Genomic DNA, 22,685 nt, shown 5'->3' with positions numbered 1-22,685 from the left:
CATGTCAGCTGCTCCTTTTTTGTTTTGCTGCATGAGCAAGAGACTGTTTAGTAGATGATCAACAAGTAATCACATCTATCTATTATGACCTACCAGATGGACATTTTTTTGTAGCTTTGTAAAAGACAATAAGGATGTGCATCCTTGCTCTAGTCCTTTTTATGACTTTCATCAAGAACTCTGGATGACTACCACAATACTGGTAAAACGTACATGCAGGCATTTGCAAACACCAAACATGCTGATGCACTGACTGAATATGGTGTTATGCCATTTCTACCTTTAAAAAGGTGCATTTTTGTTACAAATCACTGGCTCATTTTCAGTCCCTCATATGCAGCAACTGTCAAAGTTTCAGGCAATAATCGACACTAAACTGAAATAAATAGATACACAACAAATATAAATCATGTGCAGGCACACAGGGAGAAACCGAGATTCATATAACGATTCTCAAAATCCAACACACACACTCAGATTGTTTTACTGATTAGTGTATCACCGGTAGAAAATGGAGGGATGGATGTATCACGAGTCCCTCTGCTGGTTGGTTGAGGTAACGTCCACTGCAGCGAGGCCAAAAAAGAGAGAGAGACTGACAGGAGAGCAGTGCTCTCTGCTGCCATCCTGTCTCTGTTTCCATTTCTGTTCCTGCTCATATCTCTTCTTCTAATTCAACTCAGTTCAAAGGCACTTTATTGGCATGACTGTCCAAAATTAATACACCCACAGGGGTTCACATTACTATCTTCCTCTCGCTGCGTCTTTTTATGCAGCTTTAAAAATTTCCTCATCCTTTCCATCTCTCTCTCTCCATGTATGCATGTCCCCCCCCTGCCCCCCCACCACCATCATCACCACCACCACATCTTTGGCCCATAGTAGCAGTAGTAGCTCTCTATGCCCACAGGCCAAGGGTAGAAGCAGCACTACTGTTTATCTTAAAAGAATAGGCACACACACACACACACACACACACACACACACACACACACACACACACACACACACGCCACGCAAGAGCAATACCTCATACTCAAAAGATAAAAGTAAATAAATAAATAAATTTAAAAAAACAGCCAAAAGGTAAATGCATATAACATTCAGCTGGCATATGTTGGGTGTCAGATTTAAGAAAAACAAACAGCTGCAGTATGTCGCTTTGCTATTGATATGCACGCTCAGAAACACACACACACACACATACACACACACCTGCGCCCGCTCTCCATCGTATTTATATTCGCAGGTGAATGCTGCTTCATCAAACTTCTTCAACACTTCTCCGACACCTTTGGTGGGGTGAGCCAGCATGGGTCTCAGCGGTACACCTGCAGAAGGGGAGGAAACAAGCCGCTAAGAACAACAAGATACCAACAGGAAATGTACGTTGACCTCCGGATCAAAAGAGCGAGGCAATTCTCACATCTGCCTACAAAATCACTCTGGAACTGGGAAAAACCTGATTCAATGCCGTCTCAAATGGGAAAACAAACATCACACCCGATGCGTTTCTGTGACAACCATTCCCAGCTGAAGTTAGTTAGTTCGTGCTCTCATTTAACCTTAATATTAAAGTTTTCTGACTTGCATACCTTGATGTTGATTGAAATGTCAAAAAGCAGCGAAATATGTTCCAAATATGTTCCTTTAATCGCAGCTCTCGAGAAAGGAGTTGAGATGACAGGGTAGTATTGTTCTAAATGGCCTGTGCAATCCAAAAAGATCCACCAAACGAACAAAACAACCATCTGAATAACCATTGTTAAGCTGCGAAAAGAGCTGCTAGATTCATCCAACTGATCAACAACAGCCAATTTAGTTTCTCAAATTAGCAGCATTCAGATGGTGTCTGGTATTAACTTCCTACCTTGCTGCCAAATCTTATCACACACAGCCAGACAATTGTATAATTAGGAGCCAATTCTTAGTTTAGTACTATCTTTTATCTTTTTTTGTGATAAATGACTGAACTCAACTGACTCACCTCCACTGAATGGATCAATAAGCAATCACCAATCACAGTTTTGGGCGCTTTAACCCACTTCTGCTTCCTGATTGGCTGTTTACCTGGAGTGAGCTTGCAGTGATTGGGTAGCTGGTCAATGCCCTCTTTTAGGAGAACGGGGATGATGACATCATAATTGGGCATCTCGCTGCACGGGAGTGAGGATGTTTGCGGGAAGAAGGATAAAGAAAAAGAAAAATCAATATCCTCCACACAGCAAGTGAGCTGAATGAGGGGGAATGTGAAGGACAGGGACATAAGGGAGATGAGGGATTGTCGTGACATCAGAGAGGGACTACGAGGTGATTTAAGGGGGTGTAGTTTAGTCTGCAGTTACCAGTAAGTCTGTTTTAGAATGAGAGTCTTCTCTTCGATCCAGGCCCGTCTGCTCTCAGCACTCTTCCCTTTCCCTGCGTCGACCACAGCGGGAGGGAAATCTATGACACAAGAGGGAAATATCCATTCAATAAAAAAGGGATCTGTAAGACTGTTATGATCCAACATGTGCTCTTAAAAAATGCCAGGAAACTAAAACGGTTATATTTTGAAAACGTCACTCAAGTCAGTGATGTAATTTCAGTATAAATGTTTAAATTACAAAAGCATTGATCGCAAACAATTTTTTTTGTGCTTAAATTATTTGTTATACCTTTAAACAATGACTTAATTCATTAAGATATTGTTCATTGTCATAATCCCAAACCAGACCACCAAGCCCTGGTTCTGACCGTTATTAAGTCCAGCTGACACTGTCACTAAGCAACACGTTTTAATCCATCAGGATTTAACTCATCTAATGTTAAGACTGCAGTTTCGGTGAAGGTGATAAACAACAACGTGAGAAAATGCATTCATTACAGTAAAATCACATACAACACAGTAGCTGTTTTCACATCCAGAGAGGCGTGTGATCACGTACTTACTTCAACAAATTAAATGATGTGAATTTGAGCTTTCAATGTTTTAATTAGTGCAAGGAATATTTTACCACTGATTTATAAATAAAACATCATTACATGCCACCCGCCTCTCTTTAAGTATTACCTCCAGAGTTTGTTTTGCACATATACAAGGAGTATTTTGACCATACAACGATGAAGAATTCAAAATTCTATCTAAATGGAGGTTACATCTGCAAATATGAGAACCCTCTTTTGTGGAATGACTAAGCAAAATTCAGACACCTGTTTATCAATGGATAATGTGCACGTTTGAGGTTTCCTTAAATATTTTTGTTACACATAAAGGCTGCTATGAAAGCATGGATCATTTACATTCCGCTTATTGTTGATTGTTCAAGGTCAACCGATGCTGAAGATGCCGCTCCGTAGCCTGATTCACCCTTGCAAAGTCTAAAGATGGGTGCATCTTGATGTCGCACCAAAGAACAGGCAGTAATTATCATATAAAACGAAAAAGCAGAGTGTAGAAGACCTTACTGGGGGAAGAAAGGAATCAACTTGAGATCACTGGCATATTTATAATATTCTGTATAAAATACCTTGACAACGTATCTCTGAGGGATTGTGAAACAAGGAGGGTATCTACTCAACTAAATGCCTGTTAAACTTGAGATTAATGAGAACTTCAGTTTGACTGGCTTGAGAAAGACTGGTGGATTTCGCCCACGTCACTCGCACTTTATTTGGCGAATGCAAAGTCCTTAATCCGAGCAGTTGCCTCCTGGTCTGCAGTATGGAGGGTAACTAATCCTCCTTTCAGTCTTTGGAGAGGACAAACTTTGAGGATGTGTCCCATGGTTTGCTCCTCTTCACAAGCACACAGGGGGGCTACTGCCCCATGTGTGAAGGCTGGACAACCAGGGGCCAAGTCCAGTCATGAATCCATTCTCCTTGGGAGGTTGGTGCCAGAGAGCTGTAGGTTCAGGTCCAGCACCAGGTCCCGTTCTGTTTTCCAAGCCTATTGGATGGTGAAGTGTTTTCCAAATTGGTCTTGTAGATGGAAGTGGAGCAGTGGGTGGATTGTAGATACAGTAATCCCTCATTCTTTGCGGGGGTCACATTCCAAAAAGAACCCGTGATAAGGGAAATCCGTGAAGTAGTAGCCTTTATTTTTATTTTTTACTATCATTATATTATACGAGGCTTCAAACTGCGGGGATCAGCACCGCCCCGCCTCGACCCGAGTAATTGGATTTGAACGGGAGAATCGGTGCAGAACGTTTTGTGGACATTATGGGTTTTTGAGTAAATTTGCTAACTTACATTTGGCAAGCTGTTTTACATACATGTACAGTACATATTAAACCGTAACATTATTGACACAGGAATTGAAGAAGCGGGGAGACTGTTTAGCCCAGGGGTGGGCAACCCAAAATGTTGAAAGAGCCATATTGGACCAAAAATACAAAAAACAAATATGTCTGGAGCCGCAAAAAATGAAAAGTTTTGTATCAGCCTTAGAATGAAGACAACACATGCTGCATGTTTCTATATTAGTTATAACTGGGGGAAGATTTTTTTTTCCATTATGCACAAAAAAGTCGAAATGTCGAGAAAAAAGTTGAATTGTCGAGATTAATGTTGAAGTACAACCTCGAGAAAAAAGTCGAGAAAAAAGTCGAAATGTTGAGAAAAAAGTCAAAATGTCGAGAAAAAAGTCAAAATTTAGAGAAAAAAGTTGAAATGTCGAGATTAAAAAGGCAAAAAAAGAAAAAAAAGAGAAGAGAAAAAGAAAAGAAGGAAAAAAAGAAAAAAAAAGAAAAAAAGGAAAAAAAAGGTCAAACATTTTTATAAAATCTCCAGGGAGCCACTAGGGCGGCGCTAAAGAGCCGCATGCGGGTCTAGAGCCGCGGGTTGCCGACCCCTGGTTTAGCCAATCAGAATGCAGAACACTATGCACAACGCAAATCTGAAGCAGCGAGACGGTGAAAGGTGAACCGTGTTATAGCAAGGGATTATTGTGTCTGAATGGATTGGTAGATGGGGAGAATCTTTGACCTTAAGGAGCATCTTCTGAGTGGCTGCTTCTCCCCGGATATGTGGTGGGGGGGTGTTTGATAGGACAGGAAGCCGGAGGCATGGTGTTGAACGGACACTTCCGGTTATGGTCTTCATGGTGTGTGTGTGTGTGTGTGTGTGTGTTGTGACCTGGACCAGACAGGGGCATAATCTCCAGCTGCAGAGTGTGTAAGTGGCAGAGCTGAGGGACGCAGTGTAGAAGCTGCTGCCCCCCATTTTGCACCGGCGAGCTTGCAGAGCAGGTTGTTCCTTGACTTCACCTCAGCTGTCATCCCTTTTAGCCGTCCCTTGTAGGACAGGGTTCGGTCACGGGTCACTCCAAGGCATGTTGGGTTAGGGGCATGCTTCAGCTCGATCCGCTCAGACAGATGTTTAGTTCTCTGGAAAACACTGGAAACTGTTTTTGCTGGGCCTGGTTTTAGGCACCAAGTTCTGCAGAACTGGTCCAGTGTCGCGGGTCATCAGTGAGCACCCGTTTCCAGCTGATCCAAAATCTGGCGCTTGAAATGCCAGACAGATGTCAACTGCATAGATGAATGTGCAGGATTTGGTGGTGGGATTTGTGTAAATGTTCATCAGAGTTGGAGCTAGAACTGAGTCTTGTAGGAGCCCATTTGTCTGCCTTCTCCATGCGCCCGTGTTCGGACCGAGGTAAACTCTGAACCTTCTGTTTGTCAACAGAGTTTGAATTATTGCCGTTGCCCAGGCAGGGAGCGCCTTTGAGAGTTTGAATAAGAGGCCTTTGCTTGACTGTATCATACTGTATCATGTGATCGAGGATCCTCATCTGACCATACAATGATGAAACATTCAAAATCTGATCTGAATGGAGGTTACATCTGGAAATATGAGGATTTTCCAAAACCTAGAAGTAAAACAGCCTCCACCTTTTGTGGAATAACTAAACAAAATTCAGACACGTGTTTATCAATGGGTAATGTGTGCTTTTGGGAAAGTTCATTGAGGCTTCCTAAAATATTTCTGGTACACGTAAACGCTGCTATGAAAGCATCGTTCATTTACATTCTGCCTAATGTTGACTGTTCAAGGTCAAGCGATGGTGAAGCTGCCGCTCTACGTCCTCCGTAGCCTGATTCACCCTTGCAAAGTCTAAAAACCATTCTTGATGTCGCACCCAAGAACAGGCAGTAATTATCATATAAAACGAAAAAGCAGAGTGTAGAAGACCTTACTGGGGGAAGAAAGAATCAACTTGAGATCACGGGCATGCTTATAATTTTCAGTCTAAAATTCCTTGACAACATATCTCCGAGGGATTGTGAAACAAGGAGGGCATCTACTCAACTAAATGCCTGTTAAACTTGAGATTAATGAGAACTTAAGTTTGACCGGATTGAGGGAGACTGGTGGATTTCGCCCACGTCACTCGCACTGAAAGCAGTTTAGCGAGGCATCTTTGAAAAGAGGCCAGTGTGAACATCAGAAATGATTACAGCTAACAGGAGGTGGTTACCTTGTGCAGGTGGGGTCAGGCAGACAGCTTGGCTCAGAGCAGAGAGCACACTCTGCTCAGCAAGGCCGATCCTCAGCTTCCCAGCCAGGGACCTGTCCATCAAAACCGAGAGATCAACAGCAGTCAGAGCTGAGGCCCATTTGCACCTGCTGCACATGACTGGAGCTACACCCTCAAACAAACATGAAGGGAGAGCGCGAGACCGCCAGAATTGCTGTCTTTATAAAAACGTGCAGATGCTTCTTGTCACGCTAGTCGCTAAAACCAAGCCTGTCTCCGTGTGTGTGCAAGAGAATCTTTATATTACCTGACTATATATCGGGCCTCTGAAAAGCGGCATGCCACAAAGAGTCCTTTGATGATGTCGATTTTCTTATTCATCGCCTGGGGCAGGCGGGAGGAAATTGAGATTCACAGAAGAACCAGAGGAGACAGAATGCAAAAAAGAGTCTGGTTACTGCAGAGTACAAACATAATGTTCAAAACAGAAAAAGTGACCCAGCAGCAAAGGAGAAAAAGGGAACTAATTGCATGAGAAATTTTCACCAGGTGACAACTTACTCAAAAGGGTGAAAATCTAACCTTTTCCCTCAGAAGTACAGACACGATTTATTTTCAAATGCACAACCGCATTAATGCTGCCTCTCTTTCCCCTCCCTGGTTCAATATTATGAGCCCAGTGAAAACATGATTTTCCACAGCCTCCTCTAATGAAAACGTTATTCTGTGGCTCACCGAGTTCCCACTCATGTTGGCAATTTCCTTCAATTTCTTGAACACGCCCCCTGCTGTCAGGCTGGCCGGCTGAAACATCATGCGCTGGTTACTACGGGAACTCTCGGCTACCAGGCCTAAATCTCCTTTCTCCTGTGCCTCGGCTTTAATTTTGTCCAATTGCCGCCCTGGAAAACAAAAATGAGATGTCAAATATTGGCTGCCTCTTAGACTTGTTAAGGGATTCACGGCGATGGCAGTCAGGCTGGCAATTCAGCAGCGCTGTGTGGATACGGGAGAGCGGTTACGCATGCATGCTTGCGTGTCTGTTACCGGTTGCTTGGGCGACGGCTTTCATCAGCACCGTCTCTCCAATGCCAAGCTCCATCCCCAGGTAGGCGGGGCCCAACTGGTTCAAACACAGGTACACACAGCATAACAGGTCATCTGGGAGACAGAAAGAAAGAAAAAGAAGTGTTTTTTTTTTTTTTTTTAAGCAGCAAAATACATATCAATACACGAGACAACAGAGAGAACTAAAGATGCCACTGCACAGATACTAAGGTACCCAGCAAGATGCAACCAAATTCACATAAATACAATAGGTATGCAAAACAGAAACACACAACCTGAGCAAAAGGCAAAAGCGCAGATGCTAAGGTACACATGCGGTCACAAAAGCGATGTAGTGAAACAGGCACACAAAAAACCCCATCAACATAAACATTATCTAAATCCCACAGGTACAAGCTCATACACACACCGATAAAGACACACATGCACACACAAAGAGCCAATATGCCCTCCCACTTTTATGTGCAACCTGGCTTCATAATCATCTCCTTGATAGACTGGCAGGCAGCCAGCTGCCTGCGTCGCTGCATCAGCATGCATTATGAGGGAGATAAAGCAGCATTTACCTGGAGAGAGCAGCAGAACGGAGCGAAACAGATTCGACAGCGTCTCAATGTTTCTCAGCCTACAAAATGACAGAAGGATTGCTCTTAGACAAGGAGGGAGAGTTAATTTAATTTTAAGGCCATCCTGTGAATACCGACAGGATGGAAATGAAATTTCTCTGAAGGTTTTAACTCTTAGTGGGCCCTGGCAAGACAGATAAACAGTTTATTTTTCAAACTCCAGACATCGTTTTCAGATAATAGTGAATCATAGATGAGACATTTGTCATTTAATATCACAAAAAAAGTTGGTCAAGATCATTTCAGTTTATTGTAAAGAGAACTGGGTTCAAAATCTATATTTAAAAGTGCTCGTTTTTTATTCCTGGAGCAAAGAACCACAATCTATTTCCTTCATCAAAATCTGCATGTCTAGCTGATTTAAGTCATTTATCTCAAGAGGAGCCGTGAAAGTAGTAAATGGCCATGTTTTCAAAACAGTTGCAGAGAATAAAATGTGAATTGTTAAAGAAAAACAGTGCAGCATTTCTGCAAGGTGATTCATTTCATTTTTCTTCCCAATTCTCTGCCCAAACCAAAAGATTAGTTCAATTTATCCATTTCCCCTTCTCTAATTTCAATCTCAAAATTCCCATAAGATCCCCTGAAAAGCAGATTTTCAGAAACGCACTGGTATGTTTGAAAGAAGTTGCAATCAATTCCTCCCAAATGGCGTTTACCGCCTTTACTCCATACGGGGCTCATACCTGCCAGAGTCCTCTTCAATCTTCTCAAAGGTGCGAGCCACTGCGAGGTACGGCACTCTGCGGAGAGACGGGCACATATTTAGCAGGCCAAGCGTTGTCGCCGACAGACTTCCACATTCACAGCGTTTAGCTGACTCTGCTGTTCATAGCAACGAACAATTAGTGCAACAGGAGGATAAGCTCGGATTCGAGGTTATCGAAACTGCATGAAAACAAGAGCAAGGGGCGCAACGGCTGGGGCTGCCATGTTAGGAAAATGGTGACCCTACAAGGGGGGGGGGGTGGAGGGGAAAAAAAGATTAAAGTGATGGATGGAAGGAATTCACTAACCCCAAACAATGGGAGAATTAACAGTCAGGAAGTTAAAGAAATGTTCAGTTCAGTTTAAAAATATGTATTTATTTGCCTTAAGCTCCTACGACCCAAGCTCTCGTTTGGAAGTTGTATTTGTCGCTGCTTCGGCCCCACCTTAAGCATAGTCAAATATTATGGGATAGTCAACCCAAGACGTGAAGTCATCCGAGGGCTCATCAAAGTGCAACTGAAGGCAGATTAAAACTACGAGGAAACATTACTGTCAGTAAATCCATCTAAATCTTGGATGTGAAGTACGCCTGTCTGAGATGTTCCATTACTAAGTCAAAGCACTTCTGTGCTCTGAAAATTTTATCCCCTCCGAGTTTAATATATGGTTCAGATAGTTTCACAGAATTTAAAAGGAGAAAAAGAGGGTTGCCTTCACTTCACCTTGGCTGCGAGTGAGAACAAATTTGTGGTACTTGGTTAAAACCTTAAGTCCTGAACCATATCTGTCTGGTGGCTAGCTTAGTTTTATCTCAATTTGACAGGATGAAAATGAAATAATAGAAGATACCAGCAGAAGAAAAACGGCAGGCTGGCAGTGAACATCATGTTGATTCTTCACACCAGAATGCCAAGATTTGCAATTATCTCTCCCTTTGTGTAATCCAAAAGTTGAGCTGATTTTGTTTTTTATTTTTATTTACTTAAAAGTTTTCTTCTACAGGCTGATGTGCCAATAAAATGGCATTTGAAACACAGTGGAGAACACTGCAATTGCCCGAGTAAAACTTTGCCTTTTTTCCATGATTTTGCATTGTTTCCAGCAATTACGCCTCTGGCTGAAGGATGTAATGACTTGTGCCGAGATTGTGAAAATTGCACCCTCCAGGGCCTATCTGAAAAATGTATACAATCGTTAAATTGCCTCTGGATCACATCACGTCTGACTACTATTAAGAGCTCATCACTGCACACACACGGCCTATATTTTTTTATTTCCCCCCCTCGCCTCGTTCAAGTCTTTTACACGTATTTATCAATGTCTGACACTGGAAAGATTGGGGTTAGCAGTTGGGTCAATGGGTTTGCGTTCAAAGAAACAAAAAACATCTTCTGAAATGCGTCAGAAAGATCCCAACGCTGTATCCCATATATTCTGAGGCTTATCCGAAGCACAGCAGATTCAAATTGTCCTCTTTTCCTCTTGATATTTAAACGTAGACTCCTTTCAAGCATTGGTGGGATGAGAAAAGCGGTGATTAGGACGGGTAACTGGTCAGAACAACTTACTTCTGGCCTTGCTTCCAGCAAGCGTGGTCCACAGGATGGTAGTTTGCCCTGGAGGGGTCAAAGTCTGTTTGTCCTGAGGTTGATTCACTTCAAAATAAATAAAAAAGAAGACATTTTCAAAGTTTTGTAGGCTGTTTTTACATTATACATATGTATGTATGTATGTGCGTGAATATGTATGTGTATATGTAGATATATATAGATATAGAGCAGATGGAGTTAATATAGAGATAGTATGGTGTAAATAAGTATATTTATATAAATATGTATATGGGCATGTGTGTACAAATATATATATTCATATGTGTATGTATGTATGTATAGTTAGTTATTATAAATACTTGTTGATAAATGATTAGTGAATGGGGGGTAGGATTAAATACGTTTACACTTCTTCCTACTCCTTTTTGCACATGTAAATTAAGATATTAAGTGTTAAAGGATGAAATTCTTTGTATTTTTTTGTTTTGTTTTCTTATCTTGTCTTTTAATGGTTGTCTTTTTACATGTACAAAATAAATCAAATCAATGTAACAATCAATAAGAGTTATTTACCACAGTAACATGCCATACTAGAGTATGTAAAGTGTTTTTCCCTCTCAAAACATATATTGGGTTAATTCATCAGAGAAAAGAACCACAGCTGTGAATTAGGTTTGTATGCAGTGCCCATCACTCCTTCCCCGTCGCAAACACAGCAGTAATAAAAAAATAAATAGTTAGGAGGATGAAAAATGTATTTCTTCCAGAACTAAAAATAGTTTGTCGCTGCAATAGTTAACATGACCTCAAACTGACAAAAGCAATTACATGCTGCTGCAGCTGCGCCTGGTTAACATACATGTAATCACTGAGAGTGCTGCGAGACGTGAGGCAGACAGAGATGATGTGGAGGTGGAAGTAATGATACTCGTGCAGTCGGTGTGCACTTACCCACACTGCAATCTATATTTGCCTTTAAAAGTTTGTCTAGCTCCTTAATTACCTGCTGCGCAGTAATTAAAAATGACTCTGACAGCACAGGTGATCACATATCGAGTTCCCCCTCAGGCAACGACGCAGACGTCACCTTTCAGAGCGGCACGACACAGAGGCCCCCAAACACGGACCAATAATGATTTCTAAGTGAATGAATATCTGAATTTAATCTTGCCATTTAAAAAATAAATAGTTTTTTTCAGGCAAGTGGAAGTTCTTGTTGACCTGAAAATGCTGTACAGGTTCTGGTCTACATGATTTTCTTTCTTATACTTCAATAAAGTGGTCTCAAAACTAGCTAGTGCTGGTCAACTTTCTACAGTAGTGTCTTTAGTTTCCTGACCAGAGGAAAACTAAAACATAATCAGATAAAAAAAAAAAAGAAAAGGAAATATTTGCAAATACTTTAATACAAGAATCAGAGCTGGAGATTCGTTAAACTCTAAATATAGATGAGTTCAGTGTCAGAAATATGTAAACGAGGTTAAAGGTGTCAGAGTGATCAAGCATCAACTGTTTGTAAGCTCCTGTCTTACCCTTTTGTGTCTTTACGCTCCCCTTCAGTGCTCTTCCTCCCTGCACTTGTCTTTTTCTCTCCTTCACTCCTCTCTGGCTTCTCCGTCTTTACTGCTGCTTTTCTGGGAGCTATTGGCAGAATGAGACAAATAGAAAGGTAAAGGTGAAGCGGGGCTTGGTGAAAGGAAGCATTTCTGCCATCTTCTCTAAATGATAAAAGGACAGCACATTTCCAGACAAATGGAAGCACAGCGGTATGCAAATTCCACCTCACCAAAGAAACTGCTGATGGGGGCTTTCTTGGCCGGCTCCTTATCTTCTTGCTCTTTTGCTACTTTTTGTTTTTTTCCTGCCATTTGACTTTTCGGGCTCTCTTCTCCATCTTGCGTATCCTTTTTAACTACCACCTCTTGTGCGACGGCGGGCCCTCTCTCATCATCCATCTTCTCCTTCTCTTCATTTTTCTTTTCCGCCTCCTCATCTTTCTTTTCCTCCTCATCATCAGGGCCCCTTTTGTCTACCTGCGCCTCGTCCTCCTCGGCCTTCTCCCTTTCTTCTTTCGTCTTGTCATCCCCCTGCTCATCTCGACGGTTAGCCTCAGCCGGTGCCTTTTCAACCCTTTCTTCCTCTGCTCCCTCTTCCATGGGTTCATCAGTGTTTTCTGTACAGAGGAAGACAGAGTGTCAGGGGAGTCATTGAAGAAATAAATGCCAGCAGGTTTAGAGAGGGCAGCCATCTATTTATTTTATTTCTTTGTGTTTGTGAGGCTATGTTTGAAGCCAGTTTTCAACAATAAGGGCAACCGGTGATATTTCTGTCTTTTCACTCCAGACCATTAGGGAGGATCACTACTTACTATGCCAAGTCTTTAGAGGCAGTGCGGGGGTCATGATAGTTGCAGAAACTTTAGGGGCGTACGTGTGAATTCAACATTCTCGTTTGGAATTTCGAAGACAATTTCAAAAACAAAAAGAGAGCCATTATTTTTTCCTGACAGGCACACATGGAGTTTATAAGTGGAAAAAGTCCCCGACTGTATTTCAGCAGACCCATTTTTCTTCAGAATTTTGCTCTTAATTAGACACGGTGTCACACAGACTTACAAATTAGGCAAAGGGGAGCAGGCATCTGCGGGTAATGTTCATTTCTGAGTTTGTCTCGGTAAAAACAAAGTCCTAGAAGCTTGTACGACTCATTTTCAGAGTCAAAATTCAGTTTAATTTTACTTTAATCCCCTTTAGAGTTCTGCCACACAAAGTGAACTTTCTATTGGAATTGATGGAGAAATGTGCTTAGAAACCTTTCAAGTTTGGAAGAAAGCATCAAAACAGAATCTAAAAGGAAGAACAGGACAGAATACGACCTTTAATTCAGGTCAATTAGTGCATGAAAAATAATCGCTATTTATTTTTATTAGTGGTGGGACGATTAAAAAAATGTATCTAATTAATTAGAGGCTTTGTAATTAATCTCAATTAATCGCATATCAATATTTGACACGAGAAGAAACATTTTTCAATTTAAATGGATTTTGGTATATGACTGAATCATTGAATTGACACATAAATGAGCTTAAACAACAAAATTGATAACTGAGTGTTAACATAAAGTGCAATAGGAATATCATAGCATTGTCCACAGGCACAAACTTAAATTCAAGTTAGCTATATTCAAGTTTTTTCAGGACTTTTTGTAAACTTTCTATGTCTTAAACACATTTGCTCGATCTAGGAGCGTCGTCTGTGCTAGCTGCAACATGTTTGGCATTGAGGTGGTAGCGGAGGCTGGAAGAGCTCCGGTGATGGGCAAATTCTTTCTTGCACAATTTACACACAACTGTGCTTTTATCCAGGTTTCCACTCTGTAGTTTTTTTTAAAACTAAAATTTCCGCCCACCGAACCCAGCAACGACTTCCCACCGGTTTCGGTTTCCATTGTTGTTTCTCGTGTTGATTACTGTGCATCAGTATTACAGGCAACTTATACCGGGAACTCGCGCAATAAGAAACGTTCCGCACTGTTTGGAGGGCAAAAGTAAATTGCGATTAAATGCGTTCACAAAAGAAAAAAAAAACATTTCATTCAAGACCTGCAACACTGAAGTGATTCTTTGCAACTGTATCTTGACATCAAGTAAGAGATGCCAGTGTGAAGATATTATGGCATGCCTTGCTTTCTATTTCTCTATGTAATCAACATCTTCATTTTTATCTGGATCTAATGCTGGAGGTGATTGCAGCCATCAGCCTCACTGTACAAGCATAAGTGTACCTGAACTACTTTCCACACGGGGTCGTTTGTTTTGCTGACCCTTCTCCTCCACCGCCGCACCAGCCTCCTTCTTCCGTCTGTCACTGCTGCTCGTGCTCTCATCCAGCTTCCTCTTAGGGAACCCCTTCCTCGCTGCACACATCAAGACAAGCATTAAATTAAAAGGAGGGAGGGTGGAGTTCCATCTGAAATTAAGCCACGATCGAACAGAAGGGAAAATATGAAGATGAAAACAGGAAAAATTGTCTCCCTTTTTGCAGATGTAGGGCAACGAAATAGAATCGCAGATACTTACTTTGCTAATGAAAACACTAATTCTGTCTTGAGAGATATTATTCAGCCCAGCAGTTTACAATTCCAGTGCAATTTCCTCTGTAATTTTACACAGCAAGTAGTGCTTAGGGGCAGTTTTGGTTTAGATTCCACATCCACCTCGGTTTCTGCTCCACATTAGAGACTCCAGCAAAAAAGGTGCCACGGCTGTTGTTTTTCCACCAAATATCATAATAAAAGCATTAATCTGGGTCATTAAGAAGGCAATTTCTGGTCAAATCAGCACATTAATGTAATGTGATGTTTTCTCCAGCCGTGATTGTGTCTTGGTTCTCACTGTGGCAACGCACCACTGATGAAAGCAAACTCTGCAGTCGTAAAACACCAATAGAATGAGATAATTAGAGGAGAATGAGCAGCTTTAGCTCTGTGAAAGAAGGATGAAGGAAATAAGAGCGAGAAGAAAGGTGTTTTCCTAATGAAAACAAAGCTGCACCACTACAAAACTGTTGAAGAAGAATTCTCTAAAAAGAGAAAGGAACCCTTTGTTGCTGGTATGATTAGAAAAAAAAAACCTCCAAAAAACAGATCAAAGTACTCCGCATTACATCTCTGCTGAATACAGAAGCACACATTTTAACTATTTAAAAATAATGAACAAAAAGAAAAACAAAAGCTCTTTTGCAGTTTTATCTTGCAGAAGTGAAACATTCAAGCTGCTCTGTACAGCTAAAAGTCCAGCTAAAAAGAAAAAAGATAATAATCACTACTTCACCATTTGTGTGTATATATATATATATATATATATATATATATATATACACACACACACACACACATTATATATAGATAACACACATATACATACATACATACATACATAAATAAAACAACTCTACAATAATAGGACAACATTGCTCTACTGGTTCTGGCCAGTCAGCAGAAACTGCACGCTGCAAGACCGTCCAGCGGTAATGTTATCCTACTCCATATATTTGCAAAAATAAATTACATAAAACTTGAGGAAGCTGCAAACTTTGAATTCAGCGGATGACATTAATGAGAGCCTCTGAAATACAGTAGAGTCCAAACCCTGTACAGTACAGGGAGCCAACGAAATACATGAAACACAAAGAAAGCGCTAAGTGTGTTTATCTGGGGTTTTTTTGTCTTGTTTTTTTTTTTTTTTTTCTTCAAGAGAAGAAGCTTCTAATGAATTCAGTTTGTGATAAATGCCTGGTTTTCCCCTCAGCGTGAAATAATGAGCATTTGGATCCATTAGGCCCCTGCTAACATGCAATCATGCAGAATAGCTTAAAGGCAAGAGAACTATTACTCATCTGCTGGTGTCAAAGTTCAAAAATGGTACAACTTTGGTAAAGTTTGGTGAAGCAGAAAAGCCAGGATTAGTACTGGCGAAGACAGACCAAAATCCCTTTTGAATTTCCAGTAAAATGGGTTTTCTGTTTTTATATTCAAACGAGTCCCAGGCAGCATCTGAAATGTGGTGTAACTGTCAGCGATTTCACGTCTGCACTGACCAAGTAAATCCCTTTAGACATTGGTGTGTTCCGATTCTGATTTTGGCAAAATGTTTATGTAAAATTATCACCAAGGGAAAAAAGCCAAGTCACACACGCTGCCACTCACTGAGCAGAAAAAAGGAGACTGTTTTAAAAAGGAAACTGTAGTATAAGAAAACATCCTCAAGTGATCTGCATCATCCTAATTCAATTCAGTTCATCTGTACATGCTCTTTACAGGGAGCTAAAAAAGACTCATGTTTGATAAAACAACTCACTAAAATAAAAAGTGAATATATCTTCCATCCCTGGAATACGGAAGAGTATTAAGGCTGAATTATGCTTCTGCGTCAAAATGGCGCGTGCCTACGGCGTGTGGTTTGGATCGACGCAGACCAGACGCCGTCACCTGCGCCGTCACTGACGTGCACCTCCCGAAAATTGTAACTACGCGTCGAGGAGACGCAGACCACACGCAGACAGAGAGGGCTGTGATTGGTTCGCTTGAAAGCGAAGCATTTCCGGTTTCCGGTTTGAATCAGTAGTGAACTTCCAGGGCTCTTTTCTTCGTTTATATGTGATTTTTTTTCTTTTGGTTTTTTGCACAATAATTGTCCTTATTTCTTTGATTTACTGTGACCGGAAAAAGTCGGATAAACCATTCAGAAAAAGATCGCTAACTAGCGGTCGCGGGGGGTACTGCACCGCGACCAAATGGAGTGACGGAGAAGTCCGAAGGGTTCAGCACGGCGTCACGGCTGCGGCGTGTGCTCTGCGTTGGTGTGACGCAGAACCATAATTCAGCCTTTAGGGCAAGGCAGGAGAAAAATAAAAATAATTTAGAGGAGGAAGATTTTTTTTTCACTATGCACTTCGAAAAGTTGAAATGTCGAAGAAAAAAAAAAAAAAAGGCGAAATGTCGAGAAAAAAGTCAAAATGTCGAGATTAATGTTGTTGAAATACAATGTCGTGCATGAAGTTGAAATGTTGAGAAAAAAGTCGGAATTTAGACTTCATTCACGAAATTTAGACTTTATTCTTGAAATTGTATTTCAACATTGATCTCGACATTTCGAGTTTTTTCTCGACATTTCGACTAATACTCTTCCGTACTGGAATCCCCATTGGGAAAAAAAAAGAGGGGGAAACTACTGAAATACTGACCAGTTTTGCGTTTGGTGATCCCGGTGGGTGAGATGGAGCTGGGAGTGCTGGGGGTCCCTGGTGAGGTGGAAGAGGCCGGGGTGGCCGGGGTAGCTGGAGTAGCTGGAGAGGCCGAGGTCAGAGGTGTGGTCGGTGCTGGGGGTGGGGACAGCGGGGTGGGAACCGCCTTAAACACATCATCTTTCTGAAAGACAGTCAGGATTGTAAGTGATAATTATCCCAAGAGGAAGCACTAACGACCGTGTTTATGAACAGAATCCTTAATGACCACGGCTTTCTTTCAAAGTCATGTCAACAAGAAACACCTCAGGACATCAAAGCAAACTCTGTAATAGTGTTGTCTCACGGACTGGTGTTTGTGAAGCGCCATTATTTATTAATATTTTTAGTTGAGTGCTCAAAACCATTAGTAGGGACCCTGATTGAAACAGTGTGAGGGAACGGTTTCTAGCCATCAAGCAGCGTCAACAAGGAAGCAACCGAGTGCACCGAAATGAGTCTGCAGCTCGATAACAAGCCCAAACATGCAGCATAAACAGAGTTACTAACAACCGTCAGACCATCTCAACATCATGGAGACAAAAAATTAAAGAGAAGAACTGTCGCATTTTTTCTTCAATATGGTTTGGACAACTCTCTTTCTAAAGGGCTGATACTCCAAAAGATGCGTCAGGACCAGAGATCAGGGAGGGGCTGGCACGAACCAGCCAGAATCATTTCTCACTTTGACATGTATCAGTAACTCAAAGACAAACACTATTTTGTTATTTGAAAAGGATGTGTGGTGTGCACATTGTGTTTGCAGCAGATAAAGCGTAGTGTGAGATTGAAATTCCTCTGCGTAACGAGCCGCCAGGTGCTGCTGTGATTTGCTTCCCACTCCTAAAGCTCGGTTACATTCTGAGCGCAGTCCCGTCGAGTTGATGCAGATGCACAGGGAAAAGGAGAGCCGGCAGATGTGTTCATGTCCGAAACAAGCCACAGCTCTGACAAACAAGCTCAATAAAACTAGTGATGCACCGAAATGAAAATTTGTGGCCGAAACCGAAAACCGAAAATAATAATAAACACTTGGCCGAATACCAAATAACATACCGAACATGGTTCTTCGCAGTTTTTTATTTATTTTGCCAATTTTTTCACCATTGCATAAATCAAATAAATGTGCTTTAGGCATGGCTTTTGAAAGAAAAAAATCTTTTACAAAATTGCAAGGTAGAAATATTTATTGAACATGAACAACTGAACATTTTTAGATTTCCCCGCATTTTTAAGTATTCCAAACTTAACTTAAAACTTAACTTAAATAAAAAAACTTAAAATAAATTAATTAGCAAAATACATTTTTTGACCATCTTTGAGCTTACATTAACTATAACTGACTGCTGAAAAACTGTAACATAGGGCTTGAAAACAAAAAAAAATGTATTAAGTGCATTAAAGTGCATTGTAAAGAAAGTGCAAAAGAAGTGGATAAAACAAAATAAAGAAAAAGAAAATCAATCCCGTTCCCATACAAGTATTAATATGGGAAAGGGATTGATTTTCTTTTTATCCACTTCTTTTGCGTCATCACACGCAGTTATTAATTGTTGGGTTTTTTCCAACACTTATTCCACCGAACACCGAAAGTGTTTTTTTTGCTATTTTCGGCCGAACAATTTCGGTTACCGAACAATCGGTGCATCACTAAATAAAACCCACAGCTTCTAATATTTTGAAATATTTTCACAAAAAAAAACAAGGCCAAAGTTGCTTTTAATAAGCGGAATTGGCAACCCTGCACATGTACCGCGATAGTAACAACAAACGGCAACGGCACGATGACAGAGATGGACCATTTTAAGTCGATTGAGGAGGAGGAGGCTAACATGATTGAAGTAGAAGAGGAGGAAGATTCTTTGTTACTATTCAAAAAATAAATAAAAGGAGGATGTTTCTGCTTCCCTGCTTTAACCACACCCACTTTAAATCAGACCAATCACACAACAGTCCTCAGACTATGCCCGAAAAAAAAAAGTTTTGCTCAGATGATGTTTCGAGAACAAGCTGCCAAAACTCCCAAACCGGGGCTGCGAGAGAAAAGAAATTATATCAAAATGATATATTTTGAACTGCCCATCTTGAAAACAAGAACAATTTTCTCTGTTCTTGGGGTGTATGTATCATCCTTAAACAAGGAAGGAGGAAATCATCCCCATTTCTACACTAGAAACACTGTAGACGGATTTAATGCACAACACACATACAGAAAGCCTCGACGCAATCGACCAAAGCTGTATTTATTTATTTCTTTTTTAAAAGCACCAGAAGTCCCAATTACCTTGCACATGCAGCTTAAAAAAAATACTTCGCCAATCCCACCTTTTAAACTATTAATTAGACATTAGTAATGAATCTTGTGCCTAAAGGGATACATTTCAAGCACCACTAATAGGGATGACCCTGGCGAAGGCCACAGGCAGAAACTAGCCGGTCTACCAGTAAGTGTAATTACTCCCAACCAGGGGAAATGAAAAGACTCATTGATAGCACTAATTGGAAGGAAAAGACGTATTTGCGTTTCAGAGAGGGAAAAAACTGATTACACCTGGATCTTTATCCACAATGGAAAATCCACAATATAATAAATATCTGAGATCACCATGGAAACCTGCTACTTTTTCACAAAAAATATTTAGAAATTTATATAAAAAAATAAATAAATAAATAAATAAATAGGAAAAATAGTGCATTCTAATATGCAAAATATCGAATATAAATAAATACCTAAAAAAAAAAAATCAAAAATTCTGCATTGCCAAGGGCAACTGGTTATAGTTATGTAGTTATGCAGGTTTCTTTATGGTAAACTGTTAAACGGGCCCCAGACAGCTCAGGTCGAACTCCGGCCTGCACGTCTTCCCCCTTTCTCTCTACCCAAGTTTCCTGTCTAGCTACTTTCCAAACAAAGGCCACAAGGAATCTTAAAAACCCTTTTCTACCAAAGGGATTCCAGCACTGGTTCAGAAATAGTAGCTAAGTGTTTTTTGACGGTCAACTGCAAAGGACACTCATTTCCTACACTTTGGGTTAAAAAAAAAAAGCACCAGTCAGAATTGCTGCTTTAAAACAGACTCCTGGCTGCAGTTTCTTTAAAAAAAAATATTGTTGAATGTTGCAGTTTCAAACGCTGACATTTATCAATCCTTTTTAAAAAAAAAAAAAAAAAAAAAAAAAAAAAGAGCAGATACAAATCCTGTTTGTATTGGCAGTCACAAATACCTTTTTTCCGGCACTATGGGCAGGCTTAAAATACCTCAAATTATCTCCAAAAATTGGCATTGCGCCCTACAATCAGTGACCTTATGTATGAATTTAGTTGTGCTTACTGACCTCAAACAGATTTTATGAGGTACACTGCACTCAAAAATCTGTCAGAATGTTTCAGTGCGACTTTGGTAGCGACGAAGCTGATTGATCGATGGTCGGACCGTTCAGCTGACACAGTGACGTCCTATTAAAGTCGGTCCTTGGTTGGATATTGGTTGCAACGTCAGACAATGTTAGATCAATAATTACGTAGTGCTGGCAAGCATCCATCATGTCAATGCTACCTTACTATGATTAGACATCAAGCAAACGTTTTTTCCAAAATGTTTTAAATCTATCATAATCCAATGTTGGAAAACAACGTGGATCCAACCTCACACTAACTTCAAGTGTCCACTATCACTGGCAACAATGAACCAATCAGAGAACAGGACGTAGTAAGACGCTTACCTCCTCCACTTTTTATTTGCAGATTTGTGGAAGACGAATGATTTAAAATGTGTATTTTTCTGTATTAGTTAAGACTGTACCATATTCAGTTATCTTGAATAAGTTGAATAAAGTTTGACTGACCAGACTGTTTTTTTTCCTACTTTATACATGTTTTATCATGCGCCTTATAGTCCGGTGCATGTATGAAAATAGACCGGTTCATTGATATTGCGCCTAATGGTCCGCAGGATAAGATACTTGATAGCAACACGGCAAAAATCATACAAAAAAAACAACTTTTGGTGACAACCTTTGTAAATGCAGATTAGCATTATTTGGGCAGAGGTTCAAACAACATTGGAATAAGAAAAAAGTTGTGTATATAGAAAAGAAAACCAGTTCAAATAAGTTGAAACAGCTCTGAACTGGCTCCATTGGATCGTTTTTATTCTCAGAACAAACAATGCTTCAATATATAAAGCTTTTTTGACAGATATGAAAGAAACTTCACCACTGACACACAGTGAGGATCTTTAAAACCCAAGCACTAATTAAGATTGGAGATTTAATTATCATTACGCAACAGGAGGTTTTAAAACAGAAGTGAGAGAGAGAGAAAAAAAGGAGATATTTATGAATCAATTAATCATTAAGTCATATAACTAAATCAATTTTTCATTGGGGAAAGTAGGAAATGAATTCAGTAGCCTCATTAAGAAAAAACTTCACAGTCTGCTGGTATCGCGGCCGATACGTCTGTATGGCTGTCCTGCTGCAGCAGGATGAACAGGCTGTGGCCGGGCGGGTTTTCTCTTCCAGTATCCCCTTTGGGCCTCTGTGCAGACATCTCAAATCACCAACCTCTATGATGTTTGATATGTGGATACCAACGTTGACCTGGGCAGTTTTAATCATTTGCTTCAGTCTTCTACTACAGAAAAAAAAAAGCGATTTGCAGCAACTACCAACAACAATGGAGTTACCTCTAGTAAGTAAATCTCAGGGGAAAGGCCTGAAGGGCAAAAGGCACTTCTAACACTTTCCTATTTTGCCATTAATGTATAAGTACTGATCCAGTTCAATGAACACAGAAGGCACGACCTCTCAATAGTTAGACATCTCAAGTCTACATGTACAGAAATGACAAGACAGCTGCAACCAGACAGATTCCTGAACAGTCCTTTTTATACACTTACAAAGTTAAATAGACTTCAGTCCATCTTTTTAAGTGAAATGACATTTATGAGTCTTGTCAGAGGCTTCCTAAACCACATACTGGACTAGATACATAACACTGATGCCATCTATAAGAGAGGTCAGGATAGACGGTACTTCTTGTGGATGTTTAGGTGTTTTATTGTATGCAGCAACATACATCTTCTGTAGAGTCCTTACAAACACCAGGAACTGGACCACATTACATCGGTCATGAAATCACTAAACTGGCTTCCAGTGAGTCAAAGGATAGAGTTTAAAATCTTACTGCTGGTCTACAAAGACCTGAATGGTCTTGGACCAAAATACATGCTTGATCTGTTAGTTCCTATGAAGCTCCCAGACCCCTGAGGTTCATCTGGATCTGGTTTGTTGTAGGGCTGTGCGATTAATCGATTTTAAATCTAAATCGGATTTATTAAATCAAGACGATGTTAAAAAAAGGAAAATCGGAAAATCAATTTTCCTCTCTCTTTTTCATATAGCTGGAAAAGAAGAAGAGAGCTGTCTGCATTACAGACAGAGCTCGTTTAGTCATCTTTGTTTGGTCAAGAAAATTGTAAAT

The 22,685-nt window shown here is 40.5% G+C and overlaps 1 protein-coding gene across 1 annotated transcript in view; it reads right to left on the bottom strand.

Annotated features, from left to right (window-relative positions):
• Positions 1–22,685, bottom strand: part of lig1 (ligase I, DNA, ATP-dependent) — a 68,288-nt gene that overhangs the window by 35,831 nt on the left and 9,772 nt on the right. The window contains exons 4-17 of the mRNA XM_061731866.1: positions 17,162–17,345; positions 14,202–14,333; positions 12,205–12,591; positions 11,951–12,059; positions 10,437–10,523; positions 8,844–8,900; positions 8,098–8,156; positions 7,511–7,624; positions 7,199–7,365; positions 6,771–6,847; positions 6,464–6,555; positions 2,346–2,445; positions 2,071–2,156; positions 1,216–1,331 (exon numbers count right to left, since the gene is read on the bottom strand). Coding sequence (XP_061587850.1) covers positions 1,216–1,331; positions 2,071–2,156; positions 2,346–2,445; positions 6,464–6,555; positions 6,771–6,847; positions 7,199–7,365; positions 7,511–7,624; positions 8,098–8,156; positions 8,844–8,900; positions 10,437–10,523; positions 11,951–12,059; positions 12,205–12,591; positions 14,202–14,333; positions 17,162–17,345 — 1,767 coding nt within the window. The remainder of the gene's footprint in view (positions 1–1,215; positions 1,332–2,070; positions 2,157–2,345; positions 2,446–6,463; positions 6,556–6,770; positions 6,848–7,198; positions 7,366–7,510; positions 7,625–8,097; positions 8,157–8,843; positions 8,901–10,436; positions 10,524–11,950; positions 12,060–12,204; positions 12,592–14,201; positions 14,334–17,161; positions 17,346–22,685) is intronic.

The sequence above is a fragment of the Cololabis saira genome, chromosome 10 (assembly GCF_033807715.1).
Source record: "Cololabis saira isolate AMF1-May2022 chromosome 10, fColSai1.1, whole genome shotgun sequence".
Taxonomy (NCBI): Eukaryota; Metazoa; Chordata; class Actinopteri; order Beloniformes; family Belonidae; genus Cololabis; species Cololabis saira.
Note: the sequence above shows the minus strand (reverse complement) of the source record. Positions and strands in the feature narration are given on the sequence as shown.